General features: G+C 40.9%; 2 protein-coding genes across 2 annotated transcripts; both read left to right on the top strand.

The window, feature by feature from the left end:
* Positions 1-6265: 6265 nt before the first annotated feature.
* Positions 6266-7222, top strand: LOC127186913 (olfactory receptor 2B2-like). The gene has a single exon (XM_051143195.1). It carries the CDS (start codon positions 6266-6268, stop codon positions 7220-7222), a length of 957 nt encoding a protein of 318 aa, XP_050999152.1.
* Positions 7223-16631: 9409 nt separating this feature from the next.
* Positions 16632-17588, top strand: LOC127186912 (olfactory receptor 2B2-like). Its single transcript, XM_051143194.1, has one exon. It carries the CDS (start codon positions 16632-16634, stop codon positions 17586-17588), a length of 957 nt encoding a protein of 318 aa, XP_050999151.1.
* Positions 17589-17930: the final 342 nt, after the last annotated feature.

Here is a 17930-nt window from a genome sequence, read left to right as displayed (position 1 = left end):
AAAATAGCTGACAATACACACTGGAAAAAAAGATGGTATCTTCCAACATGATTCTGATCAACTGGATAGCTACATGTAGATACATGTAGGATGAAACTGGATTCTTCTTTCTAACCCTGCATAAAACTCTACCCCAAATGGTCAACATAAGACCTGATACCCTGAACAGAGAAAAAGTAAGGAATAGGCTTGAACTACTAGCACAGGAAATGGTTTCTGAAAAGGGCCCTGATCACATATGTGTTAACCAAAAATTAACGAATGGGACCTTAGAAAACGAAAACTTTCTATACAGCAAAAGGCTGTATAGAAAACTTCACTCAAGTGAAGAAGAAACTTCCAGACTGACCAATATCTTTACCACTTATATGTCGCACAGAGGATTAGTAGTTAGACTATAAGAAGAACTGCGGAAGAACCACACTAAACATCAAGAAAATAAATAATATAACTTAGAAATAGACCATGGAACTAAACAGTTTTCACAAGAAGGAATACAAATGGACAAGAAACATTTTTTAAAATTTTCCACATCCTTATGGATCAGGGAAATGCAAATTAAACTACATTGAGATTTCATCATACTCCAGTTAAAACAGCTAAGATCCCCCTCTCCACCCTATCCCCCCAAAAAAGACAATGACTGGAATGGATATAGAAAAGAGAAATGTGTATTCCTTGCTGGTGCAGCACTCTGGAAATCAGAGCAGAGGTCCCTCAAAACTTGAGAAATAGGTCTACCACAAGATCCATATGCAGAGAGCCAAAGGACCCTGCACACTCTTATACAGATAGCTGCCCATCTGTGCTCATTGCTGCTTTAGTCGTACTAGCCAGAAAATGGAAACAGCCTAGGCACCTAGAAACAATGAATGAATAATGAAAGTACGGTACATTTACATAACAAATATTGTTCAGCTCTTAAGAAATTATGAATGGCACATGTAAGTGATGAAGCTGGAAATCATCATTCTGAACAAGATAACCCATACACACACAAAAATTATATGATTTCATTTAGGGCTGTTAGCTTTGATTCCTCAGGTATTTGTAAAGGCCAGGAAATAGGAGGTGGATTTCAAGGGTAAGGAAATAGGAAGCAGAGACATAAAGGGTTAGAAGTGAGCGATGATACAGGAAAAGTTAAGGATCAGATGAGAGGGCAAGGTAGAGGATGGAGTTGGGGGAACTAACACCAAAGACATTTTGAAAAAGTCATATGGAAACCTGCAGAAGCTTTCTAAAATATACACAAACACACATATAAAGAGCTTGAATAGAGTTCCCTACAGCAGAGCACCAATGCCCCCTATTAGTTCTCAGTGACAAGAATGGGTTACCTCTTTTTGAGTTGTTGGGCAATGAGACCCCATAAGCCCCCCCCAACTTTACAGGCTATTGGCAACGGTCCTGGCTACTCACAACTTGACACTTAGACCCTAGTTCTGAAGACAGCACACACTTGAGTCATAGAACACAGAGAAATCAAGGTAGTACAGGCCTGGAAGACTCGTCTCTACCAGGTAGCTTTCATGGCTATACAAAGAAGAGAAAAGTAATCATTAACCTTACCCAGCTGTGAGGGATACAACAATGGCTGTCCAGGCAAGACACCACGCCTTCATGTGCAATACTGCATAAGCATCACAGAAGTAATCAACCATTTTCTTACTGGATTTCAGGGCTGATCCACAAGTTGAAACCCTCATCTGGCCCTACTATCAGAGCCCAAAATTTGTAGCTAGCCAGGTCCTAGGTCCTAGGGCAGAACCTTCTATGCCTGCTGAATGGGCATAGTAGTAAACCAACTTCTAATGTACTGTATGTCTCAACCCTCATCAGAGAAACCTCTTTTTTAAAAAAAAAAAAAAATTAGATTGAGAGTAACATAGAGACTCACAAATCTGTCAAGGCACAAAAAAACAGGAGACTGCAGAATTCTCAGTCCTAAATGGAGCATCTATATCATGTCTCATCTGCCTAAGGCTCAGGAATCACTAAAAAGAGGGGATTGAAATATTATAAGAACCAGAAGAAATAGTGTTTTGTGAACATAGCAAAACATTCTACATATGAATTCATGGCAGCATTAACTCAAGTCAGACAAAATTGCAGCATGGGGAGGGAAGGCAGGCATTAAGTCCCATCCCTAGCTAAAGCTCTTTTGGCAACTGTGGCTCCTTCAGTTTTATTTTTCTTTTCCTTTTTTTTTTTTTTTTTTTTTTAAAAAGATTGATTTATTATGTATACAATGTTTGCCTGCATGTGTGCTTGCCTGCCAGAGGAGAACACTACATGTGATTATAGATGGTTGTGAGCCACCACATGGTTGCTGCAGATTGAACACAGGACCTCTGGAAATCAGCCATCTCTACAGCTCTCAGTTTTCTTTAAGAGCGGAGCCTCCTGTGAGTTGGCTGCCCTCTCGTGAAGGCACACATCCAAGAATGTACCTGAAGCACACATTGGAGTTGATAGGTTTAAATAAAATGAGAGGACACAGTTGAGTGGATTAGAAAGGGGAGATGGATCTGAGAGGAGTTGGGGGGAGGCTAAATATGATAAAAAATATATTGTATGGAATTATCAAAGACCTATAAAAACGAAAAAATAAATAAAAAGAAAATTTTTTCTTACGTCTCTTCAGAAAGCCTACAACACTCAGTTCTCCTTTTAAGAACTGATAAGACTACAGAGTTTTATCATTTCTTTAATAGAGGTTTCCTTGCTAATTGGATCAGTTTTCTTACATTGGTTATTTGGCCTTGGTCTTCTTGAGCCTGGCTACTTTACATCAGTTTTATTTTTTTAATGTGATAATTTCTTGGAATTTTCCTCCAAATTTGTTAAAAGTGCAGTTTTTTAAAACAATTATAAATATGTCTTCTAAATCTATCCTTCTAAAAATTAAGTTGAAGTGATCCTGCACATCATAAAAATGAAAACACAAATGCATTTCTATTCTGACTAAGCTTAATTCTGTATTGCAGATAAATTGTAAACGAGATAATGCAAGGGGCCATATATAATCCCTGTTAAAAATAACTTTATGTGGAGATAATGAGCCCATGAAGGAATAGTGGGTATAGATATGTAAGCTTCAAAAGTTTTCTCACATAAAATATATCCTAGACAAAGTTAATAAACAATTTAAAAAGATAAGTTAAAAAAAGAGGTCTGTTTCCTACGATGTAAGTCAAAGGCATGACAGCACAATTTTAGATAGCATTTTGGGAAACAGGAAATAAATTTTCTTCTTTCTAATAGAACTGACTGTTGGCCAGATGTGGTGACGCACACCTGTAATCTCAACACCTTGAAGACTGAGGCAGGGGGATCTTAAGATTGAGGACAGCCTATGCTAGATTTCCAGACCCTTCTCAAAAAATAGGAAGAAATGAAGAAAAACAAAAAGGGCGGGGGGAACAAAAAGTAATTTAATGCCTTTAGAGAAATCATTAAATAATAATTTACAAGTGTAAATAAATCTCTGCTGAGCACAAAATTCAGTTTTCAGTTGTTAAGGTTTTTTTTGTTTTTTTTTTGTTTTTTTTTTTTTTCCTTAGTCCCCATCGCCACTGGTGTAGTGTTAGAAAGTTACGGTTTGGTCCCTGGAGAAAGTTCTATCCTGAAACAAACAAGGATGAAAGAGTGACATCTCTCCTCTTCCATTGGATCAGGAGGTTGACTCGGTCCTAATGGACACTATAAAGGAAGGAACAGAGTTGAGATTTTTACCAGAAGCCAAACAAGTATTGGCTGAAAATATATTTTCCCCCATTTTTGTAAAAGCAATCATAAAATGTCTTTTAAAAATAGTGCTTTGCTCGCTGAAGTGGAATCCACATGACTCCAGTGCCACACTTCCTGGCCATGACGGGTAAGTCCTTCTCACCAGAGAGCTTGGGACTCTCAGCCAGCAGAACTGAAGAATCGGATTCATTTCACCTGAGCGAGCATATGCCCTCGTAGAATGTGGGAATAGCATTATATTTGTGCACGTTAAATTAGTTCTGTTTGAAATCTGTTTGCCAGACTTCTTGGAAGCCAAAACAAACCTTTCTGTCTCTCATGCTTAAATTAGAGGCAAGTAGAATATATAAGAAATTAATAAATAAGCTCGCAGTAGCATTTGAGCCTTAGAAGAAGTGTGTGATCTCAGTGAGGACCGTGGGCTTCAGAGCAAGTCAGCTGTTCCCTCTGTTACTACTCAGGCAGATCTGGGCTCTTAGGAAAATAACCTAAGCTAGAGGAGCATACAAACCCACGCTTCTGTTTCCAGCTTCATCTTTTCTAGACAGTAAGTTTTACCTAAAGCCTTTTGTTATTAGCTATGTGGGGGTGGGGTGAAGACTCCTATTGTTTATCTACATACTTTAGAAAAAATATATTTGAGAGATCCTTTCATAAGAATATGAGGTGAGCTGGACATGGTGGCTGTAATCCCAGAACTCAGGGAGGCAGAGGCAGACTGATCTCTGTGAGTTTGAGGCCAGCCTGGTCTACAAAGCAAGCCCAGTACAGCCAAAGCTACACAGAGAAACCCTGTCTTGATGGGGGCCGGGGGGAGACTATGGAGTGATTTGAGAAAGCATAAAATAGCAAGGAATCACAGTAAAGGAAATGTGAGTTTGAGGCCAGCCTGGGATAAATGAGACCATATCTAAAAAAATATGTGGAGGTACTGAGAAAATGGCTCAGCAAACAAATTCCTTATCACACAAGTTTGAGGACCAGAGTTCAAAACCACAGGAACCACATTAGGTTGACTACTCTTGTTCTTTGGAATCCAGTGCTTCTAGCAAGGTGAGAGACAGAGACTAGCTCTTGAGGGCCAGCTAGCCTGCCATATACAACCTGAACAATAGAAGAAAAATACCGCCTCAAACAAAGTAAAATACAACAGCAGCCACGGTGTCCTCTGACCTTCATATATATGCTTAGCATGCATGTGTACAAACTAGCACACTCTAGCGTGCACACAAATGCACACACAAAATACATTGAAACGCTATTTCCTATCTTATTTTTATGAATACCTAACAGATGAAAGAGCTAACTGTTTTACAAAGAATAGAAGAAAATCAAATGGGTACTAGCAATACCCACTGCCAATATTTTAATGAATAGGGATAAAATTGAAAAAAAAAACCATTCTCATATTGACAAATTAAATTTTGTGGAGGTTTCTTGGGGATAGATAGTTTTTAGATCTTGGAGTTGCTATATTGCTACTTCCAAGGTTCTGACTCGTGTCGACCCAAATCATCCCAGCACTCTGAGACAAGTGCTGAGCATCTGTGCTCCTGGGGACCAGTCACTGCCAACAGTTTACACAACAGGTAACACTCATACTTAGCATGTGTTTCCTTGGCCCCCGGATTGAGGCTGACTGTTGGGGTGGTATCACAGGCAAGTGTGCTGCTGGCCCCTAGGAAGTGAGCACTGTAAATGCTCCAAGTGAATCTCCTGAGCGCCTCGGTCCTTCCAGCACCCTGGCTGCTTGTTTTCACACTCCAGAGGATGGAGCCAGGCTGAATGGGGTGCACTGGTACTTCTCATCTGTATCTCTGTCTCACAAACGAGGAACCTGGAGTTCAGAAGACAAGAAGCATTGGCAGGCAGAGCCATGACACTAGTTACAGAAGGGAGCTGGAGGTGGATGAGCCAGGCCTGCCAGCCTCAGGTACTACATGAGCAGACAGTCCTGTGTAGACCCTGTGACATGAGAGAAAGAGGAAAAGTCTCCTGACTTTGTGTGGACACTTGCTATAGATAGATGCTGTAATATCTGGATTTATTTGAGGGAAGGGCAGAAATAGTGGGGAAATGAGGTTTAAATAATTTTAACAAATGCCTACAGGCAGAGACTCTCACCGATTCTGGGAAGATATTAAAATGAATCCAAATAACAGGAGCAATATCTGTATGCCCCTGAAAGCACATAACTGAGCAAAAAGACCCGGGGACCACACATGCACGCAACAGCAAACACCAAAGGAGAAGCTCTGTGACTGTGGAAACAGATGAAGTGCTGTAACCTTGAAATCACACTGTGGTAAAAACTGTTAAAAACACATAAACATCCCTGAAAGGTTTAGCAGACGCTGAACCTTTTGTTAATACATTTTTCACACGAACAGGATCAGTTTGTGAATGCCTGCAACTCCAGCACCGTGGTGTCACAAGTGACACGTCCAATAAACATGTTCAACCACTTCCTAACCCTTTGTGTTCCAGGGACCCGGAGGCTGTACCATTTAGCATGAGTCTGGCGAATGAGAGCGTCTCGCAGGAGTTCATTCTCCTAGGGTTTTCAGATCGGCCATGGCTGGAGCTGCCCCTCTTCGTGGTGTTTCTAGTGTCCTATGTCTTGACCATCTTTGGGAATATGATGATAATTCTTGTATCCCGCCTGGATTCCAAGCTCCACACCCCCATGTACTTTTTCCTCACTAACCTGTCTCTGCTGGACCTGTGCTACACCACAAGCACGGTCCCCCAGATGCTCGTCAACATATGCAGCATCCGGAAGGTGATCAGCTATGGCGGCTGCGTGGCCCAGCTTTTCATTTTCCTGGCCTTGGGTTGCACCGAATGCTTTCTCCTGGGCGTCATGTCCTTTGATAGGTTTTTAGCCATCTGTCGGCCTCTCCATTACTCAGTCATCATGCACCAAAGGCGCTGCCTCCAGTTGGCAGCTTCGTGTTGGATCAGTGGCTTCAGCAACTCAGTAGTGCAGTCCACTTGGACCCTTCAGATGCCACTGTGTGGTCACAAGGAAGTAGATCATTTCCTTTGTGAGATCCCTGCCCTGCTCAAGTTGTCCTGTGTGGATACGACGGCAATTGAAGCAGAGCTGTTCTTCATCAGTGTGCTCTTTCTTTTAATACCCGTGACTCTCGTCTTCATATCATATGCTTTTATTGTCAAGGCAGTGTTGAGAATAAGGTCGGCTGAAGGTCGGCGAAAGGCATTTGGGACATGTGGCTCCCACCTAATTGTGGTGATACTTTTTTATGGTACTGCCATCTACATGTATCTGCAGCCACCGTCCCCTGCCTCCAAGGACAGAGGCAAAATGGTGTCCCTCTTCTATGGGATCATCACACCCATGCTGAACCCCCTCATCTACACACTCAGGAACAAAGAGGTAAAGGGGGCGTTCAAGAGGTTGATGGTGAGCGTCTTCGTGATGAAAAAACAGGGGATGCGCAAATAATAACCCTGTTAGTGTAAGTGTTGTGTATGGCCTACTAAATTATATTATTTTGTTCTATATTGAACTGTTATGATGGTTTCCATCAAATAAAACCTTGCTGAGAGAGAACTACACAGTGTTCTGCTTCCTGGATGTATTCACCTCACAAGCCTGAGAAGTGACTGCTCAGGATCCTCCACACTGCTAACCCTGTAAGCCTCACATTTTCAAACTTTATGATATTTGTGTGTTTGGCAAGGTTTCTTAGAAATTTCAGAATCTCAAAATAAATGGTTTTGGATATTTTCTCCAGATATAATACATTTTAGTGCACACGAGTAGTCTCATATATGTGCAAAAATTAGAGTTGCCTCCTATTCCTCCCTCCCTCCTGCTCCCCGCCCCCACTCCCGTCGCCTATGTCTGTGACTGAGGGGGACCTCCTCCATATCATACTGAGTGAGTTCACTGAGAAGCAAAAAGAGTTAAATGGTATATACTCACTTATATTGAGACACTAATCAAAGGGGTAAGTCCCATGAAAAACTTTACTTACCAGGAAAATGGGTCAGAGGGGAGGACATCCTATTGAGACGTTAGGTGAGAGAAGCATAGGAGAATGGGGAAATAGAAGGATCCAGAGGGTCCTGGAAACCTACAAGAGGAACTTTATGACAGGCAGATCTGGGTCCTGGGGTCCTCATCAAACTATGGCACCTGCCAAGGAAAATATAGGCAGTAAACTTCGAACCCCTACCCAGGCTAGCCGATGGACAGGACATTCTCCACCGTTGAGTGGAGAATGAGATCTGACTTTCACACAAACTCTGGTGCCCCTTTTCTGACCACGTCCCTTTAGACATTTTGTGACTGTAGAAGTGGCAATGATGGTCGGGCTGTGGTGGCGCATGCCTTTAATCCCAGCACTCTGGAGGCAGAGGCAGGTGGATCCCTGTGAGTTCAAGGCCAGCCTGGTCTATAAAGTGAGTCCAGGACAGCCAAGGCTACACAGAGAAACCCTGTCCCAAAGGGCAAAGAAAACAAACAAACAAAAGAAATAGCAATTATGTAATGTATACTTGCAAAATATATATTGTGTGTAAGGGACAATGAGGCCATCCAACATTTCTTACTCTGCATAATTCACAGGCACTCTTCAAAGAGTTTTCTTTCCATTAATTTTAAATGCAACATTAAAACCTTAAGGTCATAGCGGTTGTTTCTTGATTGAAGTTTGATCATTTTCCCCCCTCTAAATGCTGTTCTCCTTTCCTTTATTTCAAATTACTTTATTACAACTAGTTCCATCTTTCATTATGTCTGAAAAATGCTCAATAGTTTAGTAGCTTTAGCACAAGGCAGACAGAAGCTCTTGAGGTAGACCTGAGACTGTAAATGTAAACAGACTCAGACTCAGAACCAGAGCTAAAGAATGTGTGCATCCTGCTCTAGGCGAAGGGCATCCATGCCAGGACTCTACGTGGGCTGAGAAGACTTCTGTTTTGGAAAGTCTCCTTTGGAGTAAAGCAAAAGACTATTGCAAGTAGTGAGACGCAAGGACTAACAAATGAAGCAGGGCACTGTGTACATATCTGTGATTATCCAGCACTTAAGATGCAGAGGCAGGGTGGCCCTGAGGTCCAGGAAAGCCTGGATTACAGAATGAGACTCTGTCCCAAAAGTTTACTAAAGAAAAGTAATTCCTTTCATGAAAATGCCTTTATATCAATAGGGTAGGTAACAGGCTAGGATGAGAAAGGCAGAAAGGAAGTAGACATTGGAGTTTTGAAAGGCAAGAGTCATGATAGATTTAGCAGCTTAGTGAATATAAATACTAAGGGGGAATGATGCAAGATATATGTGCTATTATAAACTGTGGTGTCCCTACAAAGCACATAGAGACAAACGTTATTCAAAGCAGTTTGAGAAAATAAAGTTCAAAGAACTAATATGTGCTTGACATCGAATGTTCTGAATACATTTGATAAAAGTACCGAGGAAAATCTCTTCTTTCTTCTATGAAAGTTCCAAGAAAACAATTTGATGAAGTTGTAATAAAAGGGAATGTGATTTAATATTATTGAATTTGTGGAGATGATGCCTGGCATAGACTTTGCTTCTTCTGAGATAGTCTATAATGTCAAATTTATTATACATTAAGTGATACTGTAACTTGCAACACTTGGGATCTTTGGGTTGTATTACATTATTTCATCCAACAGAGATTTCCACAACCATAATATTTGAATAAGTTATAAACATGATTGTACTTGTAATGAGTTGTGGGTAAGTATGGACCACATGTGAAAAAAAAGAAAGGTGGGAACAAAATGGAATAGAAACCAAAGAGTGTGTTGAGTTTTCTTCCTTGGCTAACTTTCCTCAGCTTTTATTGAGTTTCGGCCCTATGAGAACCCATGTTCATTTCTCAGAAGGACTCATTATCTCAGATAGGAAACTCTTAAGGTCATCAAACTCTCTAGGTATTTCTGCCACCTGCCATATCTAAGCTGAGATTCAATAACACCATCCAAAAACTAACTCTGTGCAAGACCCAACTCTAGGGGAACTATCTCAAAGTCTCCTTGTTTGCAGACGACATGATTCTATACATGAAATACTCCACTATAAATCTACAGCACAGTAGGAGGATACAAAATTAACACACAAAATTTAGTAGTTACTAATTACAAATGGCAAGTGTGCAAAGAAAGACACCAGGAAAGCAATTTCATTCACAGTAACAGAAAAATAAACCAGAACACTTAAAATAAATAGAACCAGGGAAGTGAAAGACTTGTAGTATGAAAAGATTAAGAAACTGAAAAGGGAAACTGAAGAAGGTACCAGAAAGGAAAAATCTCCCATGCTTATGAACTGACAGGTATAACAATGTGAAAGTGGCCATCCTACCAAAAACAATTTCAAGGCAATTACCATAAAAGGCCAATGAAATTTACCCACACAAATTGAAAAAAATTTTAAATTTTATATGAAAATACAAAAGACCAAGGGCAGTAAAAGCAATCCTGAGCAATAAAAGAGATATTGAAGAAATCATCATCCCAGGTTTCCAGTCGTGCTAAAGAGTTATGAACAGCATGGTCCTAGCATAAAAACATACATGTTGACCAATGGAATAATACTGAGGACCCACACATAAACCCACACTCCTGCAGTCACATGATTTTTGACAAAATAGCTGACAATACACACTGGAAAAAAAGATGGTATCTTCCAACATGATTCTGATCAACTGGATAGCTACATGTAGATACATGTAGGATGAAACTGGATTCTTCTTTCTAACCCTGCATAAAACTCTACCCCAAATGGTCAACATAAGACCTGATACCCTGAACAGAGAAAAAGTAAGGAATAGGCTTGAACTACTAGCACAGGAAATGGTTTCTGAAAAGGGCCCTGATCACATATGTGTTAACCAAAAATTAACGAATGGGACCTTAGAAAACGAAAACTTTCTATACAGCAAAAGGCTGTATAGAAAACTTCACTCAAGTGAAGAAGAAACTTCCAGACTGACCAATATCTTTACCACTTATATGTCGCACAGAGGATTAGTAGTTAGACTATAAGAAGAACTGCGGAAGAACCACACTAAACATCAAGAAAATAAATAATATAACTTAGAAATAGACCATGGAACTAAACAGTTTTCACAAGAAGGAATACAAATGGACAAGAAACATTTTTTAAAATTTTCCACATCCTTATGGATCAGGGAAATGCAAATTAAACTACATTGAGATTTCATCATACTCCAGATAAAACAGCTAAGATTCCCCTCTCCACCCTATCCCCCCAAAAAAGACAATGACTGGAATGGATATAGAAAAGAGAAATGTGTATTCCTTGCTGGTGCAGCACTCTGGAAATCAGAGCAGAGGTTCCTCAAACCTGAGAAATAGGTCTACCACAAGATCCCTATGCAGAGACCCGAAGGACCCTGCACACTCTTATACAGATAGCTGCCCATCTGTGCTCATTGCTGCTTTAGTCGTACTAGCCAGAAAATGGAAACAGCCTAGGCACCTAGAAACAATGAATGAATAATGAAAGTATGGTACATTTACATAACAAATATTGTTCAGCTCTTAAGAAATTATGAATGGCACATGTAAGTGATGAAGCTGGAAATCATCATTCTGAACAAGATAACCCATACACACACAAAAATTAGGATTTTATTTAGGGCTGTTAGCTTTAATTCCTCAGGTATTTGTAAAGGCCAGGAAATAGGAGGTGGATTTCAAGGGTAAGGAAATAGGAAGCAAAGACATAAAGGGTTAGAAGTGAGCGATGATACAGGAAAAGTTAAGGATCAGACGAGAGGGCAAGGTAGAGGATGGAGTTGGGGGAACTGACACCAAAGACATTTTGAAAAAGTCATATGGAAACCTGCAGAAGCTTTCTAAAATATACACAAACACACATATAAAGAGCTTGAATAGAGTTCCCTACAGCAGAGCACCAATGCCCCCTATTAGTTCTCAGTGACAAGAATGGGTTACCTCTTTTTGAGTTGTTGGGCAATGAGACCCCATAAGCCCCCCCCAACTTTACAGGCTATTGGCAACGGTCCTGGCTACTCACAACTTGACACTTAGACCCTAGTTCTGAAGACAGCACACACTTGAGTCATAGAACACAGAGAAATCAAGGTAGTACAGGCCTGGAAGACTCGTCTCTACCAGGTAGCTTTCATGGCTATACAAAGAAGAGAAAAGTAATCATTAACCTTACCCAGCTGTGAGGGATACAACAATGGCTGTCCAGGCAAGACACCACGCCTTCATGTGCAATACTGCATAAGCATCACAGAAGTAATCAACCATTTTCTTACTGGATTTCAGGGCTGATCCACAAGTTGAAACCCTCATCTGGCCCTACTATCAGAGCCCAAAATTTGTAGCTAGCCAGGTCCTAGGTCCTAGGGCAGAACCTTCTATGCCTGCTGAATGGGCATAGTAGTAAACCAACTTCTAATGTACTGTATGTCTCAACCCTCATCAGAGAAACCTCTTTTTCAAAAAAAAAAAAAATTAGATTGAGAGTAACATAGAGACTCACAAATCTGTCAAGGCACAAAAAAATAAGAGACTGCAGAATTCTCAGTCCTAAATGGAGCATCTATATCATGTCTCATCTGCCTAAGGCTCAGGAATCGCTAAGAAGAGGGGATTGAAATATTATAAGAACCAGAAGAAATAGTGTTTTGTGAACATAGCAAAACATTCTACATATGAATTCATGGCAGCATTAACTCAAGTCAGACAAAATTGCAGCATGGGGAGGGAAGGCAGGCATTAAGTCCCATCCCTAGCTAAAGCTCTTTTGGCAACTGTGGCTCCTTCAGTTTTATTTTTCTTTTCCTTTTTTTTTTTTTTAAAAAAGGGTTTATTTATTATGTATACAATGTTTGCCTGCATGTGTGCTTGCCCGCCAGAGGAGAACACTACATGTGATTATAGATGGTTGTGAGCCACCACATGGTTGCTACAGATTGAACACAGGATCTCTGGAAATCAGCCATCTCTACAGCTCTCAGTTTTCTTTAAGAGCGGAGCCTCCTGTGAGTTGGCTGCCCTCTCGTGAAGGCACACATCCAAGAATGTACCTGAAGCACACATTGGAGTTGATAGGTTTAAATAAAATGAGAGGACACAGTTGAGTGGATTAGAAAGGGGAGATGGATCTGAGAGGAGTTGGGGGGAGGCTAAATATGATAAAAAATATATTGTATGGAATTATCAAAGACCTATAAAAACGAAAAAATAAATAAAAAGAAATTTTTTTCTTATGTCTCTTCAGAAAGCCTACAACACTCAGTTCTCCTTTTAAGAACTGATAAGACTACAGAGTTTTATCATTTCTTTAATAGAGGTTTCCTTGCTAATTGGATCAGTTTTCTTACATTGGTTATTTGGCCTTGGTCTTCTTGAGCCTGGCTACTTTACATCAGTTTTATTTTTTTAGTGTGATAATTTCTTGGAATTTCCCTCCAAATTTGTTAAAAGTGCAGTTTTTTAAAACAATTATAAATATGTCTTCTAAATCTATCCTTCTAAAAATTAAGTTGAAGTGATCCTGCACATCATAAAAATGAAAACACAAATGCATTTCTATTCTGACTAAGCTTAATTCTGTATTGCAGATAAATTGTAAACAAGATAATGCAAGGGGCCATATATAATCCCTGTTAAAAATAACTTTATGTGGAGATAATGAAGCCCATGAAGGAACAGTGGATATAGATATGTAAGCTTCAAAAGTTTTCTCATATAAAATATATCCTAGACAAAGTTAATAAACAATTTAAAAAGATAAGTTAAAAAAAGAGGTCTGTTTCCTACGATGTAAGTCAAAGGCATGACAGCACAATTTTAGATAGCATTTAGGGAAACAGGAAATAAATTTTCTTTTTTCTAATAGAACTGACTGTTGGCCAGATGTGGAGATGCACACCTGTAATCTCAACACCTTGAAGACTGAGGCAGGGGGATCTTAAGATTGAGGACAGCCTATGCTAGATATCCAGACCTTTCTCAAAAAATATGAAGAAATGAAGAAAAACAAAAAAAAGGGGGGGAACAAAAAGTAATTTAATGCCTTTAGAGAAATCATTAAATAATAATTTACATGTGTAAGTAAATCTCTGCTGAGCACAAAATTCAGTTTTCAGTTGTTAAGGGTTTTTTTTTTTTTTTTTTTTTCTTAGTCCCCATCGCCACTGGTGTAGTGTTAGAAAGTTATGGTTTGGTCCCTGGAGAAAGTTCTATCCTGAAACAAACAAGGATGAAAGAGTGACATCTCTCCTTCTCTTCCATTGGATCAGGAGGTTGACTCGGTCCTAATGGACACTATAAAGGAAGGAACAGACTTAAGATTTTCACCAGAAGCCAAACAAGTATTGGCTGAAAATATATTTTCCCCCATTTTTGTAAAAGCAATCATAAAATGTCTTTTAAAAATAGTGCTTTGCTCACTGAAGTGGAATCCACATGACTCCAGTGCCACACTTCCTGGCCATGACGGGTAAGTCGTTCTCACCAGAGAGCTTGGGACTCCCAGCCAGCAGAACTGAAGAATCGGATTCATTTCACCTGAGCATATGCCCTCGTAGAATGTGGGAATAGCATTATATTTGTGCACGTTAAATTAGTTCTGTTTGAAATCTGTTTGCCAGACTTCTTGGAAGCCAAAACAAACCTTTCTGTCTCTCATGCTTAAATTAGAGGTAAGTAGAATATATAAGAAATTAATAAGGTCGCAGTAGCATTTGAGCCTTAGAAGAAGTGTGCGATCTCAGTGAGGACCGTGGGCTTCAGAGCAAGTCAGCTGTTCCCTCTGTTACTCCTCAGGCAGATCTGGGCTCTTAGAAAAATAACCTAAGCCAGAGGAGCATACAAACCCACGCTTCTGTTTCCAGCTTCATCTTTTCTAGACAGTAAGTTTTACCTAAAGTCTTTTGTTATTAGCTATGTGGGGGTGGGGTGACGACTCCTATTGTTTATCTACATACTTTAGAAAAATATATTTGAGAGATCCTTTCATAAGAATATGAGGTGAGCTGGACATGGTGGCTGTAATCCCAGCACCCAGGGAGGCAGAGGCAGACTGATCTCTGTGAGTTTGAGGCCAGCCTGGTCTACAAAGCGAGCCCAGTACAGCCAAAGCTACACAGAGAAACCCTGTCTTGATGGGGGCCGGGGGGAGACTATGGAGTGATTTGAGAAAGCATAAAATAGCAAGGAATCACAGTAAAGGAAATGTGAGTCTGAGGCCAGCCTGGGATAAATGAGACCATATCTAAAAAAATATGTGGAGGTACTGAGAAAATGGCTCAGCAAACAAATTCCTTATCACACAAGTTTGAGGACCAGAGTTCAAAACCACAGGAACCACATTAGGTTGACTACTCTTGTTCTTTGGAATCCAGTGCTTCTAGCAAGGTGAGAGACAGAGACTAGCTCTTGAGGGCCAGCTAGCCTGCCATATACAACCTGAACAATAGAAGAAAAACACCGCCTCAAACAAAGTAAAATACAACAGCAGCCACGGTGTCCTCTGACCTTCATATATATGCTTAGCATGCATGTGTACAAACTAGCACACTCTAGCATGCACACAAATGCACACACAAAATACATTGAAACGCTATTTCCTATCTTATTTTTATGAATACCTAACAGATGAAAGAGCTAACTGTTTTACAAAGAATAGAAGAAAATCAAATGGGTGCTAGCAATACCCACTGCCAATATTTTAAGGAGTAGGGATAAAATTGAAAAAACACCATTCTCATATTGACAAATTAAATTTTGTGGAGGTTTCTTGGGGATGGATAGTTTTTAAATGTTGGAGTTGCTATATTGCTACTTCCAAGGTTCTGACTCGTGTCGACCCAAATCATCCCAGCACTCTGAGACAAGTGCTGAGCATCTGTGCTCCTGGGGACCAGTCACTGCCAACAGTTTACACAACAGGTAACACTCATACTTAGCATGTGTTTCCTTGGCCCCCGGATTGAGGCTGACTGTTGGGGTGGTATCACAGGCAAGTGTGCTGCTGGCCCCTAGGAAGTGAGCACTGTAAATGCTCCAAGTGAATCTCCTGAGCGCCTCGGTCCTTCCAGCACCCTGGCTGCTCGTTTTCACACTCCAGAGGACGGAGCCAGGCTGAATGGGGTGCACTGGTACTTCTCATCTGCATCTCTGTCTCACAAACGAGGAACCTGAAGCTCAGAAGACAAGAAGCATTGGCAGGCAGAGCCATGACACTAGTTACAGAAGGGAGCTGGAGGTGGATGAGCCAGGCCTGCCAGCCTCAGGTACTACATGAGCAGACAGTCCTGTGTAGATCCTGTGACATGAGAGAAAGAGGAAAAGTCTCCTGACTTTGTGTGGACACTTGCTATAGATAGATGCTGTAATATCTGGATTTATTTGAGGGAAGGGCAGAAATAGTGGGGAAATGAGGTTTAAATAATTTTAACAAATGCCTACAGGCAGAGACTCTCACCGATTCTGGGAAGATATTAAAATGAATCCAAATAACAGGAGCAATATCTGTATCCCCCTGAAAGCGCATAACTGAGCAAAAAGACCCGGGGACCACACATGCACGCAACAGCAAACACCAAAGGAGAAGCTCTGTGACTGTGGAAACAGATAAAGTGCTGTAACCTTGAAATCACACTGTGGTAAAAACTGTTAAAAACACATAAACATCCCTGAAAGGTTTAGCAGACACTGAACCTTTTGTTAATACATTTTTCACACGAACAGGATCAGTTTGTGAATGCCTGCAACTCCAGCATCGTGACGTCACAAGTGACACGTCCAATAAACATGTTCACCCACTTCCTAACCCTTTGTGTTCCAGGGACCCGGAGGCTGTACCATTTAGCATGAGTCTGGCGAATGAGAGCGTCTCGCACGAATTCATTCTCCTAGGGTTTTCAGATCGGCCATGGCTGGAGCTGCCCCTCTTCGTGGTGTTTCTAGTGTCCTATGTCTTGACCATCTTTGGGAATATGATGATAATTCTTGTATCCCGCCTGGATTCCAAGCTCCACACCCCCATGTACTTTTTCCTCACTAACCTGTCTCTGCTGGACCTGTGCTACACCACAAGCACGGTCCCCCAGATGCTCGTCAACATATGCAGCATCCGGAAGGTGATCAGCTATGGCGGCTGCGTGGCCCAGCTTTTCATTTTCCTGGCCTTGGGTTGCACCGAATGCTTTCTCCTGGGCGTCATGTCCTTTGATAGGTTTTTAGCCATCTGTCGGCCTCTCCATTACTCAGTCATCATGCACCAAAGGCGCTGCCTCCTGTTGGCAGCTGCGTGTTGGATCAGTGGCTTCAGCAACTCAGTAGTGCAGTCCACTTGGACCCTTCAGATGCCACTGTGTGGTCACAAGGAAGTAGATCATTTCCTTTGTGAGATCCCTGCCCTGCTCAAGTTGTCCTGTGTGGATACGACGGCAATTGAAGCTGAACAATTCTTCATAAGTGTTGTCTTTCTTTTAATACCTGTGACTCTCATCCTCATATCATATGCTTTTATTGTCAAGGCAGTGTTGAGAATAAAGTCTGCTGAAGGTCGTCGAAAGGCATTTGGGACATGTGGCTCCCACCTAATTGTGGTGATACTTTTTTATGGTACTGCCATCTACATGTATCTGCAGCCACCGTCCCCTGCCTCCAAGGACAGAGGCAAAATGGTGTCCCTCTTCTATGGGATCATCACACCCATGCTGAACCCCCTCATCTACACACTCAGGAACAAAGAGGTAAAGGGGGCATTCAAGAGGTTGATGGCGAGCGTCTTCGTGATGAAAAATCAAGGAATGCGCAAATAATAGCCCTGTTAGTGTAAGTGTTGTGTATGGCCTACTAAATTATATTATTTTGTTCTATATTGAACTGTTGTGATGGTTTCCATCAAATAAAACCTTGCTGAGAGAGAACTACACAGTGTTCTGCTTCCTGGATGTATTCACCTCACAAGCCTGAGAAGTGACTGTTCAGGATCCTCCACACTGCTAACCCTGTAAGCCTCACATTTTCAAACTTTATTATATTTGTGTGTTTGGCAAGGTTTCTTAGACATTTCAGTCTCATATACGTGCCAAAATTAGAGCTCTAGTATTTGTAGATCTAGTAGAAGTCTGCAAAACTATCAATTATTGCTCCCTCATCAG

Source organism: Acomys russatus, chromosome 3 (assembly GCF_903995435.1).
Source record: "Acomys russatus chromosome 3, mAcoRus1.1, whole genome shotgun sequence".
Lineage (NCBI taxonomy): Eukaryota > Metazoa > Chordata > Mammalia > Rodentia > Muridae > Acomys > Acomys russatus.
Note: the sequence above shows the minus strand (reverse complement) of the source record. Positions and strands in the feature narration are given on the sequence as shown.